The following is a 21033-nucleotide window of genomic DNA, read 5'->3' as shown; positions in this document are numbered from 1 at the left end:
AGGCGTTGTCAGGAGAGGGGAAAGAGAAGGTTTCTTTTCTGAATGGACTTTTTAGGTCTGAGAGAAAGAAGGCTGGCCTGCTCATCTGCACGTACCGTCCAGAACTTAATGGCTTCAGATAATGACTTCATCTGTTTAGCTCATCGCTCTGCAGTCTGGGTGGGGCGTAATGGCTATCTCTCTTCATTTAGTTTCCTCAGAGGTGGCTCAGTACTGCCTGGGGCTGGAACCATCTCTCAGTTTCCTCCCTCAGGACTGGTGGTCGGTGGCTAATGGCTGTGACAAAGCCTCTATACATAGCCTCTCTTAGCTATACCTGCCTTCTAGGCACACATGTCTTTATAGTGACAGGCGAAAGTGTCTCTCCTTCTGTGACCTAGTCTTGGTCACAGTGTCCTTTCAGTCATGCTGTTTTTCATGGGCAGTAATGAAGTGGTGTCCATTCACAGGGGGCAGGAAAACAGCAGGCACATCTTGTGTGTGTGTGTGTGTGTGTGTGTGTGTGTGTGTGTGTGTGTGTGTGTGTGTGTGTGTGATGTTCTAAAGAAAATCTAGAAAGATTGCTGCAGCTATATGCCCCAGAGAGACCTCTCTCCTATATAAGTAATCAGAGAAGCTAGTGCTACGAGACAGGGTGGACACAGTCTTATACTCTTTCTTAAAATAAACCTTACTTCACAAAGGAACAGTTTGGGAAGCTCAGAAGTCTGAAGGTGAGACTAAGCAACAGTTGAGGGAAGTTCACTTCTCCAATGTGTCTCCAGGGCTCTGAAGCAAATCGCCTGAGATGTAGCTAGTGTCCCGGAGCACATGGGAGGTGAGCCCGTCCCTCAGCCGCCATCCAGATTGTCTTCCACCTTTCTATCAGAGGCCCTTGGGCCATGTCTGTGCTGATCACAGACCCTCCTACCCTGGTCTCCAAGCGCTGGGGTTACAGGTGCACACCAGCACAGCTAGCACGACTCTCAGATGAAAATGGAGGATTTCTGAAATACCTGAATGGTGTTTGTTTGTTTGTGGACCAGGAGGGCCTTTAAAAAATAGACTTATTACAGCATAATTGATAAATACTAATAAGCTACATATAAAATTTTACTTTAGCTACATCACATATCCTTAGATTGTACCACAGGTATTAGACAGAGTAGTACATGAAGGCCCTCACGCACTGTGTATTCCTGCAGGCCCACCCCATCCCTCATTGCCAGGCAGCCGTCCATCTGTCCGTCTGTCTGCTGTCACTGTGCATCGTTTGTACACTTTATAGTTAGATGAAAGCGGGAATAATTTACAGACTGGGAAATGCCTCTTTCACGGAGCATTATTTTTGAGAATCAGTTCTGTTGCACATGTCCATAGTTTATTTCCCTGTCTTCTGAGTAGTAGGCTATATTGTAGGTATCTCTTCATCATCTAACACGCATTTGGGTTCTTTCCAAAACTAGGTACCTTCATGTGTGTATGTTTATAAGATAACTTAGCTGCTCTTACAAAGAATCATAGATAAAGTATTATTAGTAAATAAAATATTTCTGGCTTGGGAATCTTTCTCCTCTCCTCCCCTCCCCTCCCCTCCCCTCCCCTCCCCTCCCCTCCCCTCCCTCTGTCACTCCCTCCTTCCTTCCTTTCCTCATCCTCCTCCCTTCTTCCTTCTTTTTCTTCTTCCTCTTCCTCCTCCTCCAGAGATAGACTCAAGAAATCTTCCTTCCTATCACACAAGTGTGCACAAGTTTCTTTCTCTCTCTCTCTTTCTCTCCGTCCCTCCCTCCCCCCTTCCTTCCCTCCCTCCCTTCCTCTCCCTCTCCTCACTTTCTATGATTTGTCATTTTTACTTTTAAAATCTTATGAAGGACCAGTTTTAATTTCCATAGCATTTAATTTTTGAAATTATTTTATAGAAAATATTTTATGGATGCTCTGGTATAATATATGTGTTTGATTAACCTGAGATAATTCTTTCTTTTTTTCTGGAAAGTTTATACATTTAGGTCTGAGTTCATCCTCTGTATGTGGTTTAAGACATGAATTCAGGTGAACACTGTAGCCAATAGGCTCTTAAGTTGGGGAGGATTGTGTGTGATAGAAAAATTTTAAAGCATCTTAAGGACAGAGTTCATTGTCACACTGATTTATACAGGATGCCCATAGTATCAGAGACAGCAAAGCAAGAAACACGCTGGGTGGGTGGTGGCGCACGCCTGTAATCCCAGCACTCTGGGAGGCAGAGGCAGGCAGATTTCTGAGTTCGAGGTCAGCCTAGTCTACAGAGTGAGTTCCAGGACAGCCAGAGCTATACAGAGAAACCCTGTCTAAAACAAACCGAATCCAAAAAACCAATAAAAAAAGCAAGAAACACACACTTTCCCCAAGAGGAGGATGTCTCACCAGGGTTGGTAATGGTGCCTCTAGAAAGGATGCAGGACAAAACATTGTGGGGAAAGGAAGCAGATTGTAGATAATGGGTTTTCAGTTTCTACTGTGACAGTGCATAGAGCTTTCATCTCCACACTCCTCAGAGGAAATTCAGTTTAGAGAAAGCAAAGGCTGTGACCTTGCTGAGCGTGTGAGCGCTGGGACGTGCGAGGTGTTGCTCTTGGTCCTGGTGCCAAGTGACAGTGATACTTTGGGGTTATGCCTGGGGGGGGGGGCTTGCTGGGAGTGTCTCTGTGATGCCAGCTCCTTTAAGCTTCTCAACTTGTGGAGAGCTTTTTTCCTGTTTCTGTTCTAAACCATGAACTGTGTTCTTACCACTTACAGCCAGAGAGATAATGAAAAACAAGCAGGGACAGCTTGTAATCTAGAGTGTGACCTTTGTCCTCGGAAACAGTCAAATTATTTCTGAAACTATTATTTCCTAGCCTTTTAGAATTATGCCTTTTCCTGGGCATAATTTAACCATTTTTTAATGACTCAGATTTATCATTATAAATATTCTTGACTGGCATCAACATCTAGTTTTGTGTTGCCTTTGCTTTCCCCTTAAGGTCTTTAGGGTTTTATATCTTGGTGCATCGTGTGTGTGTGTGTGTGTGTGTGTGTGTGTGTGTGTGTGTGTGTGTGTATGTGTGTGTGTGTTTAACCAAGAAAATAGCAAGGACAGCTGGTAATGGACTCATTTGCAAAATAAAATCAGAAACAGTATGGAGTCAGGAGTAGTGTCGCACATAGGGCAGCTGAGGTAGAGTACTTGCTCACCTCTAAGGCCTGGCCAGCTCCGTCCATCAGACCAGAGGTGTCTGTTGTATCTGGTCCAAAGTAAAATCCCCTGTGGTCTTTCTTAACAATCTGTTGTATTGAAGGAAAGTGAACTGTGGAGTTCAGGGATTAGCAGGAGCAGCCCATTTCCTTCTGCCAGAACGACCCTAGGTGTACAGAGAAACACACTCACAGGTTTAAGAAAACAGCTTGGTTCCTGCTGTAAGCAACAAAAGAGGTTCATCGTAAGGTGAGCATGCTACATAGAGCATCTCTTTCCTGAGTTCATTTCCTTTCTGAGCTCCTGTGAGACCACAGACATTTCACATCAAGGATATTTGCACTTGGATGGCCTGGTATGCTGTCAGGCTAACTGCAGCACCTACATTTCAGAACTAGGAAGAGGCATGGCAGGAGAGGTCAATGGTCCTTCCAAGTCTCCTGTGCCAGCTCTCTGTGAGGGGGAGAGGCAAACAGGTAACCTTCCTGAAATGGAGTCCCAAGCGAGAAGCACTGTGTCCCAGGTGTACAGAGCGGCTCACCATCAGTGCAGTGGTCAGCGCTGTGTACTGTATATTGAATTGTAGCGTGCTGTGGGTTTGGGGGATATATTCACCCTGTCTGCTTTCAGATGCTCTGGACTTTGTTTCTGGATTTGTACTTCTCTTCATGTTTTCTCACTCTGCGTATTCAGCAAACCATGGCTGACACTAGAAAACCATAAGCTTTTCTGCTCAAGTGCATAGGTAGGGTGAAGCCCACCTTTGCAGAGTCTCTTTGGGAAGCTAAGCTATCTGTATAAGTGTAATTCTCTTGAATGTATACCTTGAGGGCCTATGATGGAGGTTTTCTTCATCTCTGGGCATGGCTGGAGAAGAGAAATTGGAAACCATTGTGGCTATCTTTTGGTACCCAGCGGCCTCTCCTGAGGGTGGGGAAGCAGTGCTTTATATCTGTTCTGTTTTGTCTTGGATCAACACTGCCTTGTGGGCAAGAAAAGGCACGGGTGCCCAGCTCCAACAAGAGGATCTGCATGCTTTACCAGCTGTCCTGTTGATTCTCAGACGTGGTTACTGTTTTCTTCTGCTTATGAGAAAGGTGAGGCTCACTCCCAAGAGGGAAAAAGCATATGCGTGAGCTCTTCTGGCTAGTGCAGAGTGGGGCCACCATTAAGGCCCCCCCCCATAGGAGGCTGGAACTTGTGCTGCTCTGACCTCACGTTCCCTTTTCAGTAATGCTCTTCTGAGAAGGTGTTTCCAAATCTCTATCACTCACCTTGATTTCAAAGAGAGTAGTTAGCCTGTAAAGAGCTACGTCTCTTAACCGATTCTACCATGAATCCAAGAGCCTTCTTGAAGAGTGCATTGAACAAGGTTTCTGTGTTGGTTGCATAAGATGCCTTTGTAGAGTACACACCCCACACCTTCAGATCTTGAACACAAAATTGATTAACACCCCCCCCACACACACACAAGAATATACGGAAGAAGGCCAACAGAGATGTTTTGGAATGCTTAATTTTCTTCCCCTCAAACATGCCTGTTAGGAGTTTGGGACAGGCAATGACTTCCACACCATCACCCTCCCATCTTGCTTTGCCAAGCCCTTCCCAGAACACACTCCAGGGCAGATGTTTGAGGGTCACTGTGAGTGCCCTTGGAAGTCAAAATTTTATCTTGGTGAGTAATAACCCTGCCAAAACAAAACTAAGTCTGTGGAAATAGCAAATTTGTAGAAATGTTAATTAAGAAAGACAAAATTAATTTTTAAACTGCTAATAAAACTGCCGACAACTTGCCCTCAGCTCACTAATGGGCAGCAGCCCAGCCACCAGCTTGGCCAGGCACATGGCTGTTTCTAGCTGAGCTCTCCTGAGCTCTCGGGAGGCAGCCGGTGCCGCTCTTCTGTGCACCTCCACTAAAACGGTACTCCCCGCTAGAAGGGTTTCTGGGAAGCAAAGGCAGGGTCCTCATTCTTTACAGTGACCTTTGCCATGAAGCTGCCTTGAACTATCCCCCCAAAATAGGTTAATTTGACTGAAAAAAAGTCAGAAAGCCATTAACGCCCCTCCCCAAACATAGCTCTTATTTTTTGTGGTGATTCGGTATATTTGACGCCATGTCCTGGTGGCGTTCTTGGAGCTTTGAACAGTCAGGAGGCAGCGTCTTGGTGTTGGTGTGAAGATGTTGCTCACTGGATGATGCACCAGTTTCTTCAGCAGTCCTTGGGTGCTCAGTCTCCGCTGGCGCTCTGACACTTACTCCACAGTGCTTTTGTAAGAAGTAGTTTCTTAAGCCTGGGCCATAATACATTCCCATAAATATCTTTCAAGAATCAAGTACATTCAAGCTGCGTCACCTTTTAGTAAATGCTCCAAAAGAACTTGCTACTGAGCTCTACCTGGCATGTGGAGATACAGGGTAGAAAGCACTGCACAGTGTCTGTTGGTTTAAAAACGTTGTGATGAAACATTTAACAAAATATACCATTTACCCATTTAAAATATATATAGTCCAATGGTATTAACAGTGTTTGCAGTGCTGTACATGGATCACCATTACCTAGCTCCAGAACTTTCCATCCACTGCTAGTGGAAATCTTCCACACAGGAAGTTACTACTCTCCTTTCTCCCTTTCCAGTACCTGGCAACCAGTAATGTACTTTTAAGTGTTTCACTTAGTTTCAAGATGTACTCGTGTTGTAATGTGTCAGTACACCGATGCTCTCTATGACCGACAAATGTTCTATTGCATAGAAAAACTACATTTTATTTACCTACTGTGGATGTGTGGTGTGTTTCCCTTTGGGGGCCACTGTGAGGAATGCTTGTACTGTTGCTGTGTAGTTGATTATATGAACATCTGTTTTCAGTTCTTGCTGGTCACATGGTGGCCATGGTAGCCTGCTGAAGACCTGTGAGGCTCCTCCTTCAGTGCCTGCCATTTTTCGTTGGGTTTTGGTGGTGGAGGTGGAACCCAGGGCTTTGCATGTATGAGCCTAGAGCCTGTCATTGAACTGCACCGTAGCTTATTTCCTGCTGTTGTTATTAATAGCCATCTTAGTGAGTCTGAAGTGGCATCTTGTGGTGGCTTCAAATTGTGTTTTCTGAAAAGTTGGTGCTATTGAACACTTCTTCCCAAGTGCATTGGCCACTTTAGTGTCGTCTTTGTAGAAACAGGTTACAGTTCCTGTCCATTCACATTTGGGCAGGTTGGTAGGTTTTCTTTCTAGATCGTCCATCCCGAGAGTTTGTGTGTGATGGGAATGAAGCTTTCTTGTGGACTCCCTGCAGAGACTCCCTGCAGCTGCCTGTCATCTGCGTAGGCTCTTCCTACCCTTCACCACCTGGAAGACTCTAGAGCCAAGTCCAGCCGTTCAGTCTCCTTGTAGATCAGACTATACTACTGACTTGCCTAAATTCAGATGCAAATAAGGTTCCACATTACATTTAGATAGCATGGCCTTTTTAAGAGTCTCTCTGTCAGTTAGTTCCTTCTTTCTGTCCTTGAGGTTTATATCGGAGGAACTGTCATGTATACTGTACCCCACGTTGTATATTCTTCTCTCTACTCCCAGTGCTTCTGTCCCTTGTTGTGAACTGGTGGGTAGATCTGGAGGCAGATCTGGTTCCTAGTCATGCCTGGCAGAAACTCTGCTGAGAAGCTGTGTGGTGCAGTAGGAATGTCCATCTCTGGGCGCCATCACTCCGCACTGTGTTACAGTACTCTTTTCTTCTCCCTCCTGCAGGCCCCAGCTCATTAACATAAAGCCTCTTTCCAGAGATGCTCTTAATTGCCTTCCTTGATTTCCCTGCTTCCAGGCTGCACTGGGCGTGTCCCTATGACCATCCTCATGAGCTTACAGGGCATGTTCTGGGCTGTCCTGTCCAGTGCACTTTCCACCTCATCCTGGTTCTCCCTCATGTCACCTAAAGGAAAGGTTTAAAGAGTGCCCTGACTTTCTCTAAACAGTTGGATCAATAGCTTTAGGGTTGAACCAGGGAGAGGAAAACCTTGGCAAGTGATTGCTGTATACAGTGAGGAAGATTAAGAGTCTCTAGTAAAACAGCAGACCCTGCCGTAGGAGGCTAGCTCACCAGCTCTGCCATGGCTGTCTGACAGGAACTTCAGGAGGAAAGATTTCTTTTTTGCTAATGGTTTCATGACTATTTAGCCCCATGTGTGTGAGCAGAACATCAAGCCTGTGCAGGAGAGAGGACTCTTTACTCCTGGTGAAGGAGGAGCCCGGGGAATATGCTCAAGTCCCCATTCGCTCCAGTAGACCTCCTTCCTCCAGAGGCAGGTCCTACCTCATGAAGTTTCTACAGCCTCCACAAATAGTGCCACTACCTTGGAAGCAGCTGTTAAAGACAAGCCTGTGGGGATCGTTTATGTTCAAATTGTGACAGCAAGTCCCAACATCTGGACTTCACAGTGTATCTTCTTTCCCCCACCTTACAACAACATGATTCAGTTTCAGGAAAGAAGGGACATAGTAACCCAAAACTCCCACATCTCTCCCCTGGCCCTTATGGGGAGAGATTAGAAAGAGATTATCTTCACTTTTTTTTTTTTTATAAATTACACCCACTAGCATATCATACCTAGGTTCCCAAACAACCTACAAGCCCTGTCCCTGGCATGAGGTAGGCACCTGCACATTCCTGCTCCTGCTGTAGTTTGTTCACTTTACATCACAAACCTGGTTCTTAATGAGGATGGCTGGGCCATGTGTGCTCTGCAGATTCTGCTTTCCACAGCCAAGGGCACACGGAAGTAGATGATGAAAGATGAATCATGCCCTCTGGCGTCTTGCCAGATGCCCATAAAATGGCATTTCCTTAAATAGATCAGACCTTTAATAGCTTTTTAAAGAAATGTGGTCTTTAAGGGTATATTCTGTGGCCCTTAATTAAATTTTAGACAAATTCAAACATTTTCAGATGTGTGTGTGAGTGTGTGTGTGTGAGTGTGTGTGTGAGTGTGTGAGCGAGTGTGTGAGCGCCCGTTTGTCTGTACCTGTGTGCCTGTGCATATGGAAGGCAGAGGTCTATGTCCAGCATCTTCTTCAATAGCTTTCCACCATTTTATTTATTTATTTTTTTTTGACACATGGTCTCTCACTGAACCTGGAACTCAACAGTTAGGCTAGGCTGCCTGCCTGGTTAGCAGGCCTCCCAGATGCTTCCGTCTCTGTCTTGTCAGTGCTGGGATCCCAGGCACATGCAGCTGCCCCCAGCAGTGTGTGGTGCTAGGACCTGAGGTCCCCGTGCTCACGTGGCAAGCCCTTTACTAACTGAACATCTCCCTGGTCCCAACTTTTCAGTATTTTGTGGCATTTTCGATATATACAGAGATGCATGTATGTGTTGCCTTTCACATCCTACCCCTGAACTCCCAGTGCATTTAAAGGCATAAGATGACAGGCCCAGCTGAAAGCCACTGACAGACCTTCCCCAGGCTCATCCCCTAGAAAAGCAAAGGGGCAGGCAGGAGACTGGGCTCCTCTGCTCCAGCTCCCCCCCCCCCCCCCCCCGCCCCCAGGTAGTGTCACAGCTGACATTGCTTGTAACCAAGGAAAAGGTATTTTCTATTCATATTGGAGGCATTTCCTAGATGAAACTGTGTGTGGCTCTTTAAAGATACAGTTTCACTATGTAGCCCAGACTGGCCTTTTCTGGTTCCTCTTGCCTCGGCGTCCTGTGTTATCTCAGGTGAGCTCTCATTGGACCTTTCTTGAACTCCTGTGTTCATGCACATCACAAACTCTTGTTTCTGTGTTTTGCTCCAGACACAGAACTAACTGGTCTGCCAAGTTGAAAAGCCCCAAACTGATGGGAAAACTAAGTACAAAGTGTGAATTCAGAACTAAAACCAGAACCATAGCTACTAGTCTATTTCTTAGCTCCCTCTTGGTTTGTTTGCTTAAGAAACAGATACTCATTCTGTTGTCTAGGCTGGCCTCACACTCAGCGTCTTCCTGCCTCAGCCCTAGGATGCTGGAATGCATTATGTGTGTCTGTGTGACATACACACAGTTGAGTGCAGGTGTCAATGGAGGCCAGAGGCATTGACTGTCCATGGAACTGGAGCTGGAATCACAGGAGCTTTATCCCAAGTCTTATCTTAATTTTAATTATTTGTATACATGTGGGTAAGTCCATGTGACTGTGGGAGAAAGGCCAAGGTACCCAGGGAGTTGTAAGCAGCCTGCTGTAACGATAGGAACCTGCTGGGCATTTGGGAGTGTTGCCTGCGAACACTATAACGTCTAGTAGACAGGAATTAGTGCACTTTTTTTTTCTATAGAAAAGTGAATTTGGGGATGATGAGATGGTTCAGTGGGTAGAAGTATTTGCTGCTGAGCCTGATGACCTAATTCTGATCCTTGGGATTCACATGGTGAGAGAGCCAACTCTTGCAAGTAACCCTTCCTTAATTCGCAGAATAGACACATCGCCGGGGACATCCCTGGAAGATTAGGATTTGCCTTGTATACCAAAGGCTGCTTTTTGAAAGCTAGGACTGTCACTGTAGAGCTTTGTGAGCAAGTGCTTGGTGGGGCTGCACTGTTGCTGGTTAGTGGCCATTCTCACTGTAAGTGCAGAGGGTTCTGTCCCTGTGTGTGGCCTCTGAGCAGCACTACTGTGTTGTTCTCTCTCTCTCTCTCTCTCTCTCTCTCTCTCTCTCTCTCTCTCTCTCACACACACACACACACACACACACACACACACACACACACACACACACCTGTGCATTTCCATTCATTTGCATGGTGCTGGGGATTACACCCAGGCCCTCCCCATGCAATGATAGGAAAGTTCCTACCACCAAACTGCACCACAGCCCTTATCTCTCCAGCACTCTCTTCCTCTTCATACAAGTTCCTCTTCAGTTCTTTGATCCTCTTCAGGCCCCATTAATGCTTTTTGTCAGCATGGCCACTGCTTTGGAGAGTGCTAAGGTCTCCTTTCCCCTTACTGCCCCACTTTGTCTCCTGAGTGATTTCGCTGGGGATACTGATGGTCTTACCCTTTCACTGAATTCTCTCTCATGACCCTTGCACCCATGTATCAGTGCCTCTAGGCCCCCTCTGTCTATTTACAAAGTACCTTGAAGTTAACACACCCAAAATGTACCTCCTTGTATGCTCAAACCCTGTTTTCACTGAGTTCTGCTTCTGTGAAGGTCACTACAGGTGTTTGGTTCTGCCAAGAGAAGCTAAGGGCTATCCTTGGCACTACATGCACTTCCCTTTCATATATTTAACCTGTTTCCAAGTGGATTTAGATTTTCTTCAGCTCCCAAGTACATCTGTACCTAACTCCCTTTTCTCTGCTGCTACAGGTCTCTGCAGTCAGCAGCCCCAGCCCAGCCCCAGCCTGCCAGCTCCCCTCGGCTCTTCTGAGTCAGTTTAGACACACGTCACTTGCAGCCTTCTGTTGGCCTGGGCTGTGTCGGGTCCACCTGTGGGCTTCTGTTTTATTTGTCAACCACCCCTGAGTGCCAAGGCCTGGCTCCAGGGCCTGGCCTCAGCTGAGGACCCACCAAATGGGCAAATGATCCTCAGAACAACTGGCTCACCTGAGGTCATCACTGTTTCCTCAATTGTCAGTCACGTCCCCTTTACTTTCTGTTTGTTTAGTTCTTTGAGACTTTCATACAATGTATTTTGATTATAATACCCCCACACACACACATGGACACACGCGTGCGCACACACACATACAACACAGCTCCTTCCAGATTCATCCCCCTTTCCCTGTCTGTTCACTTTGTGTCTTCTTTTCCCTTAATGTTTCTATGATAAGTTCATAAAGCCATCTTACTGTTTTGAACCAAATGATGATAGATTGGATGTGTTAGTACCTGGTTCTTTGTAGTGAATAGATAACTCGGACTCTTCAGGTGTCTCCTAAAGGCTTAGCAGTTCAGCATCAGAGTGGACTGACATTTATCTACTTTCCTGAAGCCCGGGACAGCTGCTGTCAGTTGTGTGTGCAGGAAACGTGAGGCCTGGCCCTCCCCCACCTACAAGGTTCACACAGTGGTGTTGAGTTGGGTTTTTTCTGAGTCACAAACAGTTTAAGTTTATACCAACCAGTTGCCAAGAAAACCACGGGTTGCTGTTTCGTTTGGCCACCATAGGCAGGTGAAGTGACAACAGGACTTTATAGAGCAGCGGTCTCCAGACAAGTCTGCTTGCCTTTGTTGTTGACCTGAGAGGGATGTTCAGCTTTGTACCTGCGGAGATAGAACACCACCAGCCTGCGCCTGCTGCACTCGGTCACCCATACTGTGAGAGAAGCAGGGAGAGGTTGGTTCTGGTGAAAACAGACTTGGTGAAGGCCCCAGGATTTCCCACATATCCCGCCAACCTGGGTCCCACTCACAGTCCAGCTTTGAGAACAGATGGTAGCATCTGCAGGGAGGGGCCGTTAGACATGGGTGATGAAGGGAAAAGCTGTTTGTCTGGTAACTTGGTATGACTTTATTATTCAGTGTGTTTCTTCTCCAAGCGGCTTACCAGTCTTGTCATGGTATCTCTGGACTGTAATAACCATGTCCTGAAGGGCTTCACATGTGGACACGTGGGTGGGGGCTTTCCTCCTTCCGTTTCTGGCACTGAGCTCCCCCTCCCTTTGCAAACCAGCCTAGTGTTTGCAGACCTTTGTAGCGAGACTTTCAGCCCTGACCATTACAAATAGTGAGAGTGGTTGGGGGCAGCAGACCTGCTCTCTCAGGCTTGTGGGTGTCCAGGCTAGCATCCTTCCCTACTGAGTGTTTTGGAAGCAGGTCTGAGCAGAGACCATGCTGGTTCCTTAGGTTCAGTACTTAATGGACTCATAGTCCTTCGTCACTACCTTATTTCTAAATCGCTCACCTCCAGCCACGGGGGTGGGGGTGGGGGCGGGGGTGGGGGCGGGAGCTCAAGACTCAGCCAGCGTGTCCACGTTTGGGCTTTATTTTGATCTGAAATGTTATCATCAACTCTCAGAAGCACCTCTCACCTGGAACACCAGGACCTCTGGTCCATCTAGGAGCCATATCCTGTGTCTATTTTGAGGGGAGGAGCAGGGTAAGGAGGCAGCAGCAGCTTTTCCCCCAGCAGGGTGGGGTTTGTCTGGAGGAAGCCAGCTTTAGCCAGGCAGCTGGGGTGCAGGAGCTTCTGCTGTGAGGCGCAGTGAAGCCAGGCACGTCCACAACCCTGTGAGAACTGCTGTGTGCTGGGGAGCAAAAGGGGGCATGGACACAGGAAGGAGAGGTTTGTCTTTCCTCAGCCGTCAGTGACCTCGAGTGAGATACTGCCACTGTCTGCAAGCACAGAGCCCCGCGTGTCACTAAGACACTTCCTGCCCAGTTGTCTGTATGAGGTCTGGGCCTCAGCTTCTGCCTCAGTTACTTGGGTGCAAGTCCTGGAAGCATGGAAAGGAGTTTTTTGTTTTCATTTTAGTCCCATTAGTGGACTTTCCTCCTTGGCATTCTGTAAACAAAAGACCTTTCAGTTTCGTCTCACACTGGACTTTGTATATACCATGCCATCCGTCGGGCCTGGCCCGACGTCTTACGTACCACATAGGCAAGCTACCAGCAGTGAGAACTAACTCTCAAGCCACCGCACTCTTTAAGACTGCTCCAGGGTGAGCTGCCCAGTGGCAGAGCATGGCCTAGTATTTGTGGGGACCCCCAGCCCAGCGCTGCAGAAACGACACTAACAGAAAGCTGCAGCTAAGTAAGACTTTGATGCTTCTTTTGTAGTGTTTGAGGCAAAGGCTTCAGTCCCTGTGATCTCTTCTCCTGCAGAGACTCTGGGTTAATGTTTCATCTCCTAGGTTGCAGTTTTCCTCAGATGGAGCTGGCCACCTTAGGTGGCTACTTGCTAAGATTCAGATGAGAAAACAGACAGAGGCAACTGCACATGAGTGTATGCTTACACATCATGGACATCTATGTTGGGGGGGAGGTGTCTTCTATTGGCAACTGTTACACACCATTTATTTCGAGGTAACTAGAATAACATTAGAAACCCCTTGGGGATAGTAGCTATTAGCCAGAGCAGAGACTGTGGGGAGGGCTGCCAGGGAGGGGAAAATGGCTAGAACAGAAAAATGGACAGTATGGTACCAAGACAGTGGCTTCTAATCAGACCCAGATATTTGGGGAAGAAAGATACCAGTGAACACTGGGTGGGACCCCCCTTCAGTTGCTGTTCACACTGGGTGGGACCCCCCCTTCAGTTGCTGTTCACACTGGGTAGGACCCCCCCTTCAGTTGCTGTACAGGTGCAGCACTTTGGCTACTGCCAGCTTCCGCCACCCATCCTTCCAAGCCCAGTCAGGTTGCCATCCTACTGCATACAAGTTTATAACGGCTAAAGTCAGCCAGAGAAGTGGGAAGCAGCAAATGGTCAGCTTACCCATGGAGCCTCTGCCTTAGCGAGGTGTGCTTGGTGAAGGTGCTACGAGAGGGCAGTGCTCTGTGCACAGACAGGGCAAGACAATGCACCCGCTGGTGTGGCAGACGAGCGCTTGGCCCCATACAGCTCCATGGAGAGACCATAACCTACTGTTAGACACTGCCCAGCATGGGGACCGCCTCCCAGCACGGAACTGCTCTCCAGTGGTTTAGGATCTGTCCTTTTATAAAAAGACGTGAAGATGGTAAAGCGCTTTGCCAGCTGTGACCCTGAGGCTCCATATAGCTTATGGAGGGTTCTCAGATGCTGAGTGGTTTGCCTTACATAGTGAAACTAGACTTTGTTACCTCAGGAGGCCTACTCTTAATGCAGTGGCATGCAGGAAACTGAGGTGTGGAACGAGGAGCTGGGAGCTCCTTCTAAAGTGTGTGCCAAGGCCTGATGGATCTGGGGTGCTTTACTCCACCAGCGTGCATGTAAGTCCCTGTGCAGAGCACGCTTTCTTATGTATGTACACCTCTGAGATACACACTGGCTAGAAGGATGGAAATGCTACTAATACCTCTTCTCTTAAGCGGACAAGGAAGTTTATTGGGGTTCCTCAGGGGAACAAGGGGTTGCTTATTAGACCATGGGTCAAAGGCAGCAGTGGTTTTTTGTTTTGTTTTGTTTTTTTAAAAAGCCCACTCTCATGTAGACTATTCACCAAAGTCAAATCTCTGCGGTTCTTTACACAACTTGCAGACAGATAGGGAACTCTCCTCAGTGTTGCTGGTCTTTGTCAGAGTCCTACAGTGGCTGTATACCCCCAAGCAGGCTTTGAACTCACAGACATCCTGAATACCAGGATTATAAGTGTGTGCCACATTGTCTAGCTTAAAGACCCTTTAAATGCTTTCATAAACAAGAGGAACCTCACTGGTAATCATTCACATCTGTCAGTCTGTATTGTTATCACAGCAGGCCTGGGAGAGGCCTTCCATGTGTGGAGCAGCTTATAGATTATATCCCATACCCAGGCTTACCAGGCAGTGGGTAGGTAGATGGGTGAGACTGGTGGTCCATAAAGACCTGGTCCTGGTCACAGGGTGAGTACTGGACATGGCCCACAGCATGCTCCGGTTGCTCTGGAGTGAGGTCACATGATGGAGTGGGGCAGGGTTCTGTGTCCTGCCTTCTTGAGAACCGAGAGATCATGCTCGTGATCTGAAAGATCACGCTGCATCCCTCTTTCTCTTTTCCCTCAGAATATCGACATCACAAACTTCAGCAGCAGCTGGAACGACGGGCTGGCTTTCTGCGCACTGCTTCATACCTATCTCCCAGCCCACATACCGTATCAAGAACTGAACAGCCAAGACAAGGTGAGCTAAAGCCTGGGGTGGTGCCTCCTTAGTGGGCCACTTGTTCCAGCCTGTCTTGCAATAGCCTGTCCTGGCTCAGTCCCCTGAATTCGTCGTTTACACTTCAGCCAGCCAATCCCTGGTCCACCCATTGCCCATGTAACAGCATTCCTTCTGGGAGTAGCTGGCTCTCTTTGGATGACAGCATTTAGGATCAAGGGCTTTAAGAAGTCCCAAAGAAAGATGACAGTGATATGAATGGCCAGGGCAGTGCCAGCTAGCCTAGGCTAACCTCCTATCACCTCAGCACCAGAACTTCTCTTCACAGCCTCTTCTACACCAGTGGGTCTCAGAAATGATGAGTCTTGTAGTCCCAAGCTATGGTCCAAGGTGTCCCTCTCTAAAGGTTCCTCAGATCCCCGCAGCTTCCCTTTGTGGCAGCCCAAGCCCTGCAGAAAACCCTTGGAGATTCCACAGGGAGAGCAGGCTTCAGATAGGTGTCTGCTTCTAGCTTTGGGGGTCTGTCTCCAGTTAACTCCATCCCTTTTGCTAGAATGCAACTTTCTGAGTGAGGGCGAAAGTAGGTAGAGCTGGAGCTGGTTGCAGAGGAGACTTGAGGCCCTAAGGGTTAGTGTCTGTTCTGCATGATCTTCAATTGTCTCCATACCCCACTGACAAGATTTCTCTTACAGAAAAGGAACTTCACCCTGGCTTTCCAGGCAGCTGAAAGTGTTGGAATCAAATCCACTCTGGTAAGCCCCCTACTGAGGAGTTGCTGACAGTGGTTAGGGGAAGTGCTCACAGGTGGGCTGGGCTGAGGATGGGAACACTCACAGGATCTCAGATGCTGCTGCACAAAATGCTTCCCTTGAGGAAGTAGCCAAAGGAATAGATAGCTTTTGACCACAGTCCCAGCAGCCCTTCTATGAGGCTGTTCTTCCTGATTGTCTGTTCTGCAGCAGAATCTTTGGATTCAGGGGGAAAAGTGTCGCAGGGCTGTGTGTGTGCCTTTTATTGGTCAGAAGCAGTGGTTCTCACTCAGCCTGTGGATCGTGACTCCTTTGAGGGGGTCAAATGACCCTTTCAGGTGGGGTCACCTAAGACCACCAGAAAGCACAGATATTTACATTACGATTTATAACTAACAAAATTACAATTCTGAAGAAGCAATGAGAACAGTTTTATGGTTGGGGGGGGGGGTCACCAGAACATGAGGAACTGTATTAAAGAGTCACAGTGTTAGGAGGGGTGAGAATCACTGGTTGAGAGGGTGAGGGCCACGAGCCCAGAAGCTATCTGGAAGTTGACAGCACTGCCCACGGCCCGTCACAGGGGCCATAGAATGTGCTGAAAAGGTTGCTCATGAGGCAACACCCAAGTTGTAGGAGATGGGGGCCTTCTTGGGCTTCTGCCCTGCCCCTGCTGCGCTCTCACATCTGTCCACTCTTGCTGTCCTCTACAAGCCTGCCACATCGAGATGCAAAGGGATGCTGCTGCACCTAGACAGACTAGCTCCTCATGAGGGACAGTGGCAGTGCCCAGACCTGTTCCCACTCAGGCTGTGCACAAAAGAAAGGGTCCTGTGGGACTAGAACATTCTTAGGATCCCAGGATACCTACAGGTCTCCATGTCTGTCTCCTTAGCTATAGGTACCCATCTCCTTGATTTGTAGCAACTTCACGGGCCAGGAAGAAGTATTTACATTAGTAATTACACTGTGAATAACAGTGTTCACCTATAGTGTGTCTCTGAAATATTTGTGCTTAGGCTAGCTTCTCTCTGGCTGTGTAGGAAGAGATGAGGTACAGTTATTGTAGTGGGCACACCATGCATAAAGTGTTGTCACACATGAGGAATGACTGGATGCTTTAGCCTAACAGAACCTTATAGTCAAGATTTGTTCACAAGCCCCCTGACTTGTGTCCTGTCTTAACTTGCTCAGCCCAGTTTTCTCACCCCGTATGCTCAGTGATGTTTCTGGGCAGTCCTTGCAGGCTACCTGACCCTGCTCTTTAGTTGCCACAGGCACTTGTGACAGGTGCTGAGACCCTGGGGCAGGGGGCCACTCTATTTCCACACCACAGGTCACTAGTACTTTGCAAAGGCAGCTAAAAAGGAAAGTCTTTGATAACTTGTGACACACTGAGATGCTGTGAGCCCTAAAGTGTCTTCAGAGAACAGCCTAGAAAGTCTGGGCAGAGTTTCCACTTGGTAAGCTGTGGCTGGGGCAGAGGAGGCCCTGTGGCACAAGAGTGTGACATGGGATGATGATTCTGATACTCAGGAAGGAGGTGCTCACATGGGGCCTTTGGAGGTGGACCAAGTACTGGAGGCCTGTCCTCTGAGAGAGGCACTACTCCTTACACTAAAAGCTGTCTACTGCTTATGGGACTAGGAGCCCATTGGGGTGGCCTGGGAGGGGAACCCGTCCTAACTGAGCTCCTTCTCCACAGGACATCAATGAAATGGTGCGCACTGAACGGCCCGACTGGCAGAACGTCATGCTCTATGTCACAGCCATCTACAAGTACTTTGAGACCTGAGCACACAGAAGTGACTGCTACCAGCTAGGGACCTCTGCAGTCACCAAGTGACACCAACACCATTAGCTAGAACCCCTAAAGCTTTCAGTGACTTTGGGCCTCCCTGCAGGGAGTGTGCCCAGTTCTAGGCCTCTGCATTGGAACTGGAACTGCAGACCAAGGCTCTTCCACATGGCTGTCCTCGGGATCAGAAGTACAGCACATCGCCAGCCTACTTCCGGAGACCATCAGTGCCCTGGAGTGTAAACATAAAGGCTTGTGCCCGGCTCTTCTTGGGAAATGGGCTTAAGTTGTGGGAACCACAGGTTAATGAAAACTTTAGCCATTGAACTTCTTGACTGCCATCCATGTGATTCCCAGTGCTGGGACGGAGCTGGCCTTGGTCCCTTCATGTGGGCCTGGGTTCTAGGAGTGTGTCAGAGAAGAGGGTCAGTGCCCCTTCCATGGGAGAGGACCGTCCTAACGACTGCAGTTAACTTAGGAGTGTTAAAATCCAGCTTATAGGCCCACAGCTAGTTGAATCTACACTGCCACCAAGCAGATCTTTGTGAGCAGCAAGAAGCAGGTGGCACACTCAGTGGGTGCTCAGCCGCTTGCCTGGAGCACCAGGGAAGACTGTCGCAGGAGTTCTCCTCCTTAAAGTTGTTGTTTTATTATAAGCAATATTGGTGAAATAGCTCCTATTCTGTTAGTACCAAAGTTAATTGTTTTAGTACACATAGAAATAAAACACAAAATGTGGGCATTAGCATGGTGAGAGTGAGGGTTCGTGCAGTAGGGAAAGAGGACATGCTTTAGGGAGCCAGAGATTCAAGTCACACTGATGGCTGCCCCTCCAGGGCAGGAGTTAAGACAGTGCCTTAGCCCTGCACCAGGACAGCTGAGCCTATACCTGCTTGAGTATCCTGCATGTTAATGGGGACTCCAGGAGAGTGGCTCCATGCTGTGCCTGGGCTGTGGGGCCTACATCACGAGCCAAGGCCTTACCTGGTTTGTTGATTTCTGGCTGGAATTTAGCAGCCCCCTTTTCGAGAATAGGAAGCCCTTATTTCATGTGCCTGACTCAGAAGCTGTTGTTTGAACAATGTCAAGACCTGTTGCTTCCGGGATACACTTGTTTGCCACCTGCAAGGCACCATGCAGAAGACTAGCCATCAATAGAAATGGGGCCACAGCCTCAGTAACAAGATGGATGGTGGGAATGTCTCCCAGGAGGCATGCCAGCCGAACGTGGACTGAGCGAGGTTCTGTATTCAAGCATCATGCTACAGACTGGGAATCGATTGTATCTATGGAACGTAGAGAAGGAAGCAGTGTGAACGTAGTTACTGGGAAGTGGGTTATGTCTCTGTGTGTGGCCATCAGATGGCCAGTCCCGCCCCTCCACCCTGCTTAAATGTCCATGCCTGGCAGCTCAGGCTGCAGTGTACCAGAAGATCCCTGTTATTCTGTTGTCCCAGTGCCTCTCTGGTCCTCCTTGGCCCAATTCTGTTCTTGCTCTTGTTCTGCTGATGAACTCCTCTCGGGGTGACTGACTGTTATGTGAGAATCACTGTTTCCAAGTGAGTCTCCGCTGAATTTCTCTGAGCTTCCTGCCTCTGCTGTGTTTGCCTTCACTGAGGCCTGCCCACTGTGCACCAAGGTGATTGATATGAGGCCAGGTTTTATTTATTATCCTGAAAAGGGGTTGTCTTGTTAAAGAGACTTTCCTGAGTTTGCAGTTCACAATTTCTGTCCCCTGCTGGCCATTTGAGCCTCATGCCAGTGTAGAAGTTGCCAGAGTTTTCTGTAAGAACTTGGAGAAAGTCGACTGCTGCTGATGGGGTATGTCCATATAGAGAGAACATTTCTGTTCTGGAATCTGTGGGCCTGGGATAGGCCTGGAGCCAGTAGCAGGGACAGATGATGGGCTAGAGGAGACCCTCTTGCACGCACACACAGACTGGGTGCCCATCATAGCCAGGGCCAGGCTGCCCATGTTTGTGTGAGGGTCTACGAGTCTAGAGCTGTCTCCAGAGCATTGCTTTTTGCCTCCTCTAATAGGCCCCTTAAAGAGCACTGTTGGCCTGCTGGGCATGCTTGGAGATGGCCATGTGCTAATAAAAGTAGTATTGGGAGTTGTTAGAGCTCCTGTCTACAATGCACAGGGCCCTAGGTTGGTCCCCACCACCACATACACTGAGTGTGGTGCAGACCTGTAATTCTAGTACTTGGGAAACGGAGGTAGGGGGATCATGGGTTCAGTGCTGCTGTTGAATACACAGTAAGTTTGAAGGCAGCCCTGGCATGTGAGACCCTGTCCCCCAAAAAGGTGATATGTGAAGGTTCTCTCATTCTAGGGCTGCCTCCTGGGAAGCTCCAAGATAGAAGCTCGCCTCTTTCCTAAAGCACAAGCTTCACTACAAAGGGCCAGTTACCTTTCTACTGTCAGTCACAGGCTGCTGCCGATGAATGACGCTTGGTCATTTTGTTCTAGTAAATACTCTTGAATGTATTAAACTGTCATGCTTTGATTTCCTAGTTTGTTCTCCCTCCGTGCTGTCCATCCGACCTTACACAAATCAGAGCTCACACGCCTCCCATGGAATTGGAGCGAATCCCTGCCTCAGGGTCACCTGCTCTAGCACCCTGCCATTGGACCCAGGCAGGTCTGGACAGAGGGAGGAGGAAATGGATGAGCCCAGAGGTTCTGGCCTGCCCCAAAGCCACATGTGACTATGGCAGATCTGGAGATCCCATCTAAGAAACACATTTCCCACAGCAGAGCCCACACATTCGATCAGGATGTCCCAAGGATTTTTATTTTGTTTTCGTTTTATAAATGTTGACTTCTTAGAGTTGGGTTTCAGGATGTATAAAATTGCAGGGGTGGAGATGTCTACCCAAAGGCAGCTACTCAGTAATTGCCCCTGTTTCAGTGCAGGGGGAGTTGGCTCAAGCCCCACAGGGCCTTGCACATGACACACACAGACCGTGCCTCTGAGCTGTGCTTCTGTGCAGTGGGATCAGCTTAGTGCTGTCTTTCAACTCTGCACATGTCACATGCGGAAAGAAGTCTATGGGCTTACCAGCTGCACTCTGGGCATCCGTGATCAACTGCTTGGCCCTGCTACTCTCCAGGACTTGGGGTTCCAGGGAGTCCAAGACTTTTTTTATTGGATATATTATTTACCTTTCAAATGTTATCCCCTTTCCCAGTTTCCACCGCTCCTGGGTAGCCCCTATCCTATCCTCCCTCCCCCTACCTCTATGAGGGTATTCTTCCACCCACCCCACTCCCACCTCCCCGCCCTCAATGCCCCTACGTCTATCAAGCCTTCATAGGACCAAGGACCTCTCCTCCATTGATGTCTGACAAGGTAATCCATTGCTGCATATGCAGCTGGAGCCATGTGTACCCCTTGGTTGATGGCTTAGTCCCTGGGAGCTCTGGGGGGGGGGGCATATGGTTGATATTGTTCTTCCTATGAGGCTGCAAGCCTCTTCAGCTCCTATAGTCCTTTCTCTAACTTCTCCACTGGGGACTCTGCACTC

General features: G+C 48.3%; 1 protein-coding gene across 1 annotated transcript in view; it reads left to right on the top strand.

The window, feature by feature from the left end:
• The window catches only part of Specc1l (sperm antigen with calponin homology and coiled-coil domains 1 like), a 102694-nt gene extending 82682 nt beyond the window's left edge, over positions 1 to 20012 (top strand). Inside the window, exons 14-16 of the mRNA XM_052164323.1 lie at positions 14860 to 14976; positions 15648 to 15707; positions 17410 to 20012. Of these exons, the coding sequence (XP_052020283.1) occupies positions 14860 to 14976; positions 15648 to 15707; positions 17410 to 17499 (267 nt within the window). The 3' untranslated portion in view covers positions 17500 to 20012. The remainder of the gene's footprint in view (positions 1 to 14859; positions 14977 to 15647; positions 15708 to 17409) is intronic.
• The last annotated feature ends 1021 nt before the right edge of the window (positions 20013 to 21033 follow it).

This window comes from Apodemus sylvaticus, chromosome 19 (genome assembly GCF_947179515.1).
Source record: "Apodemus sylvaticus chromosome 19, mApoSyl1.1, whole genome shotgun sequence".
NCBI lineage: Eukaryota > Metazoa > Chordata > Mammalia > Rodentia > Muridae > Apodemus > Apodemus sylvaticus.
This window is presented reverse-complemented; position numbering and strand designations above follow the sequence as displayed.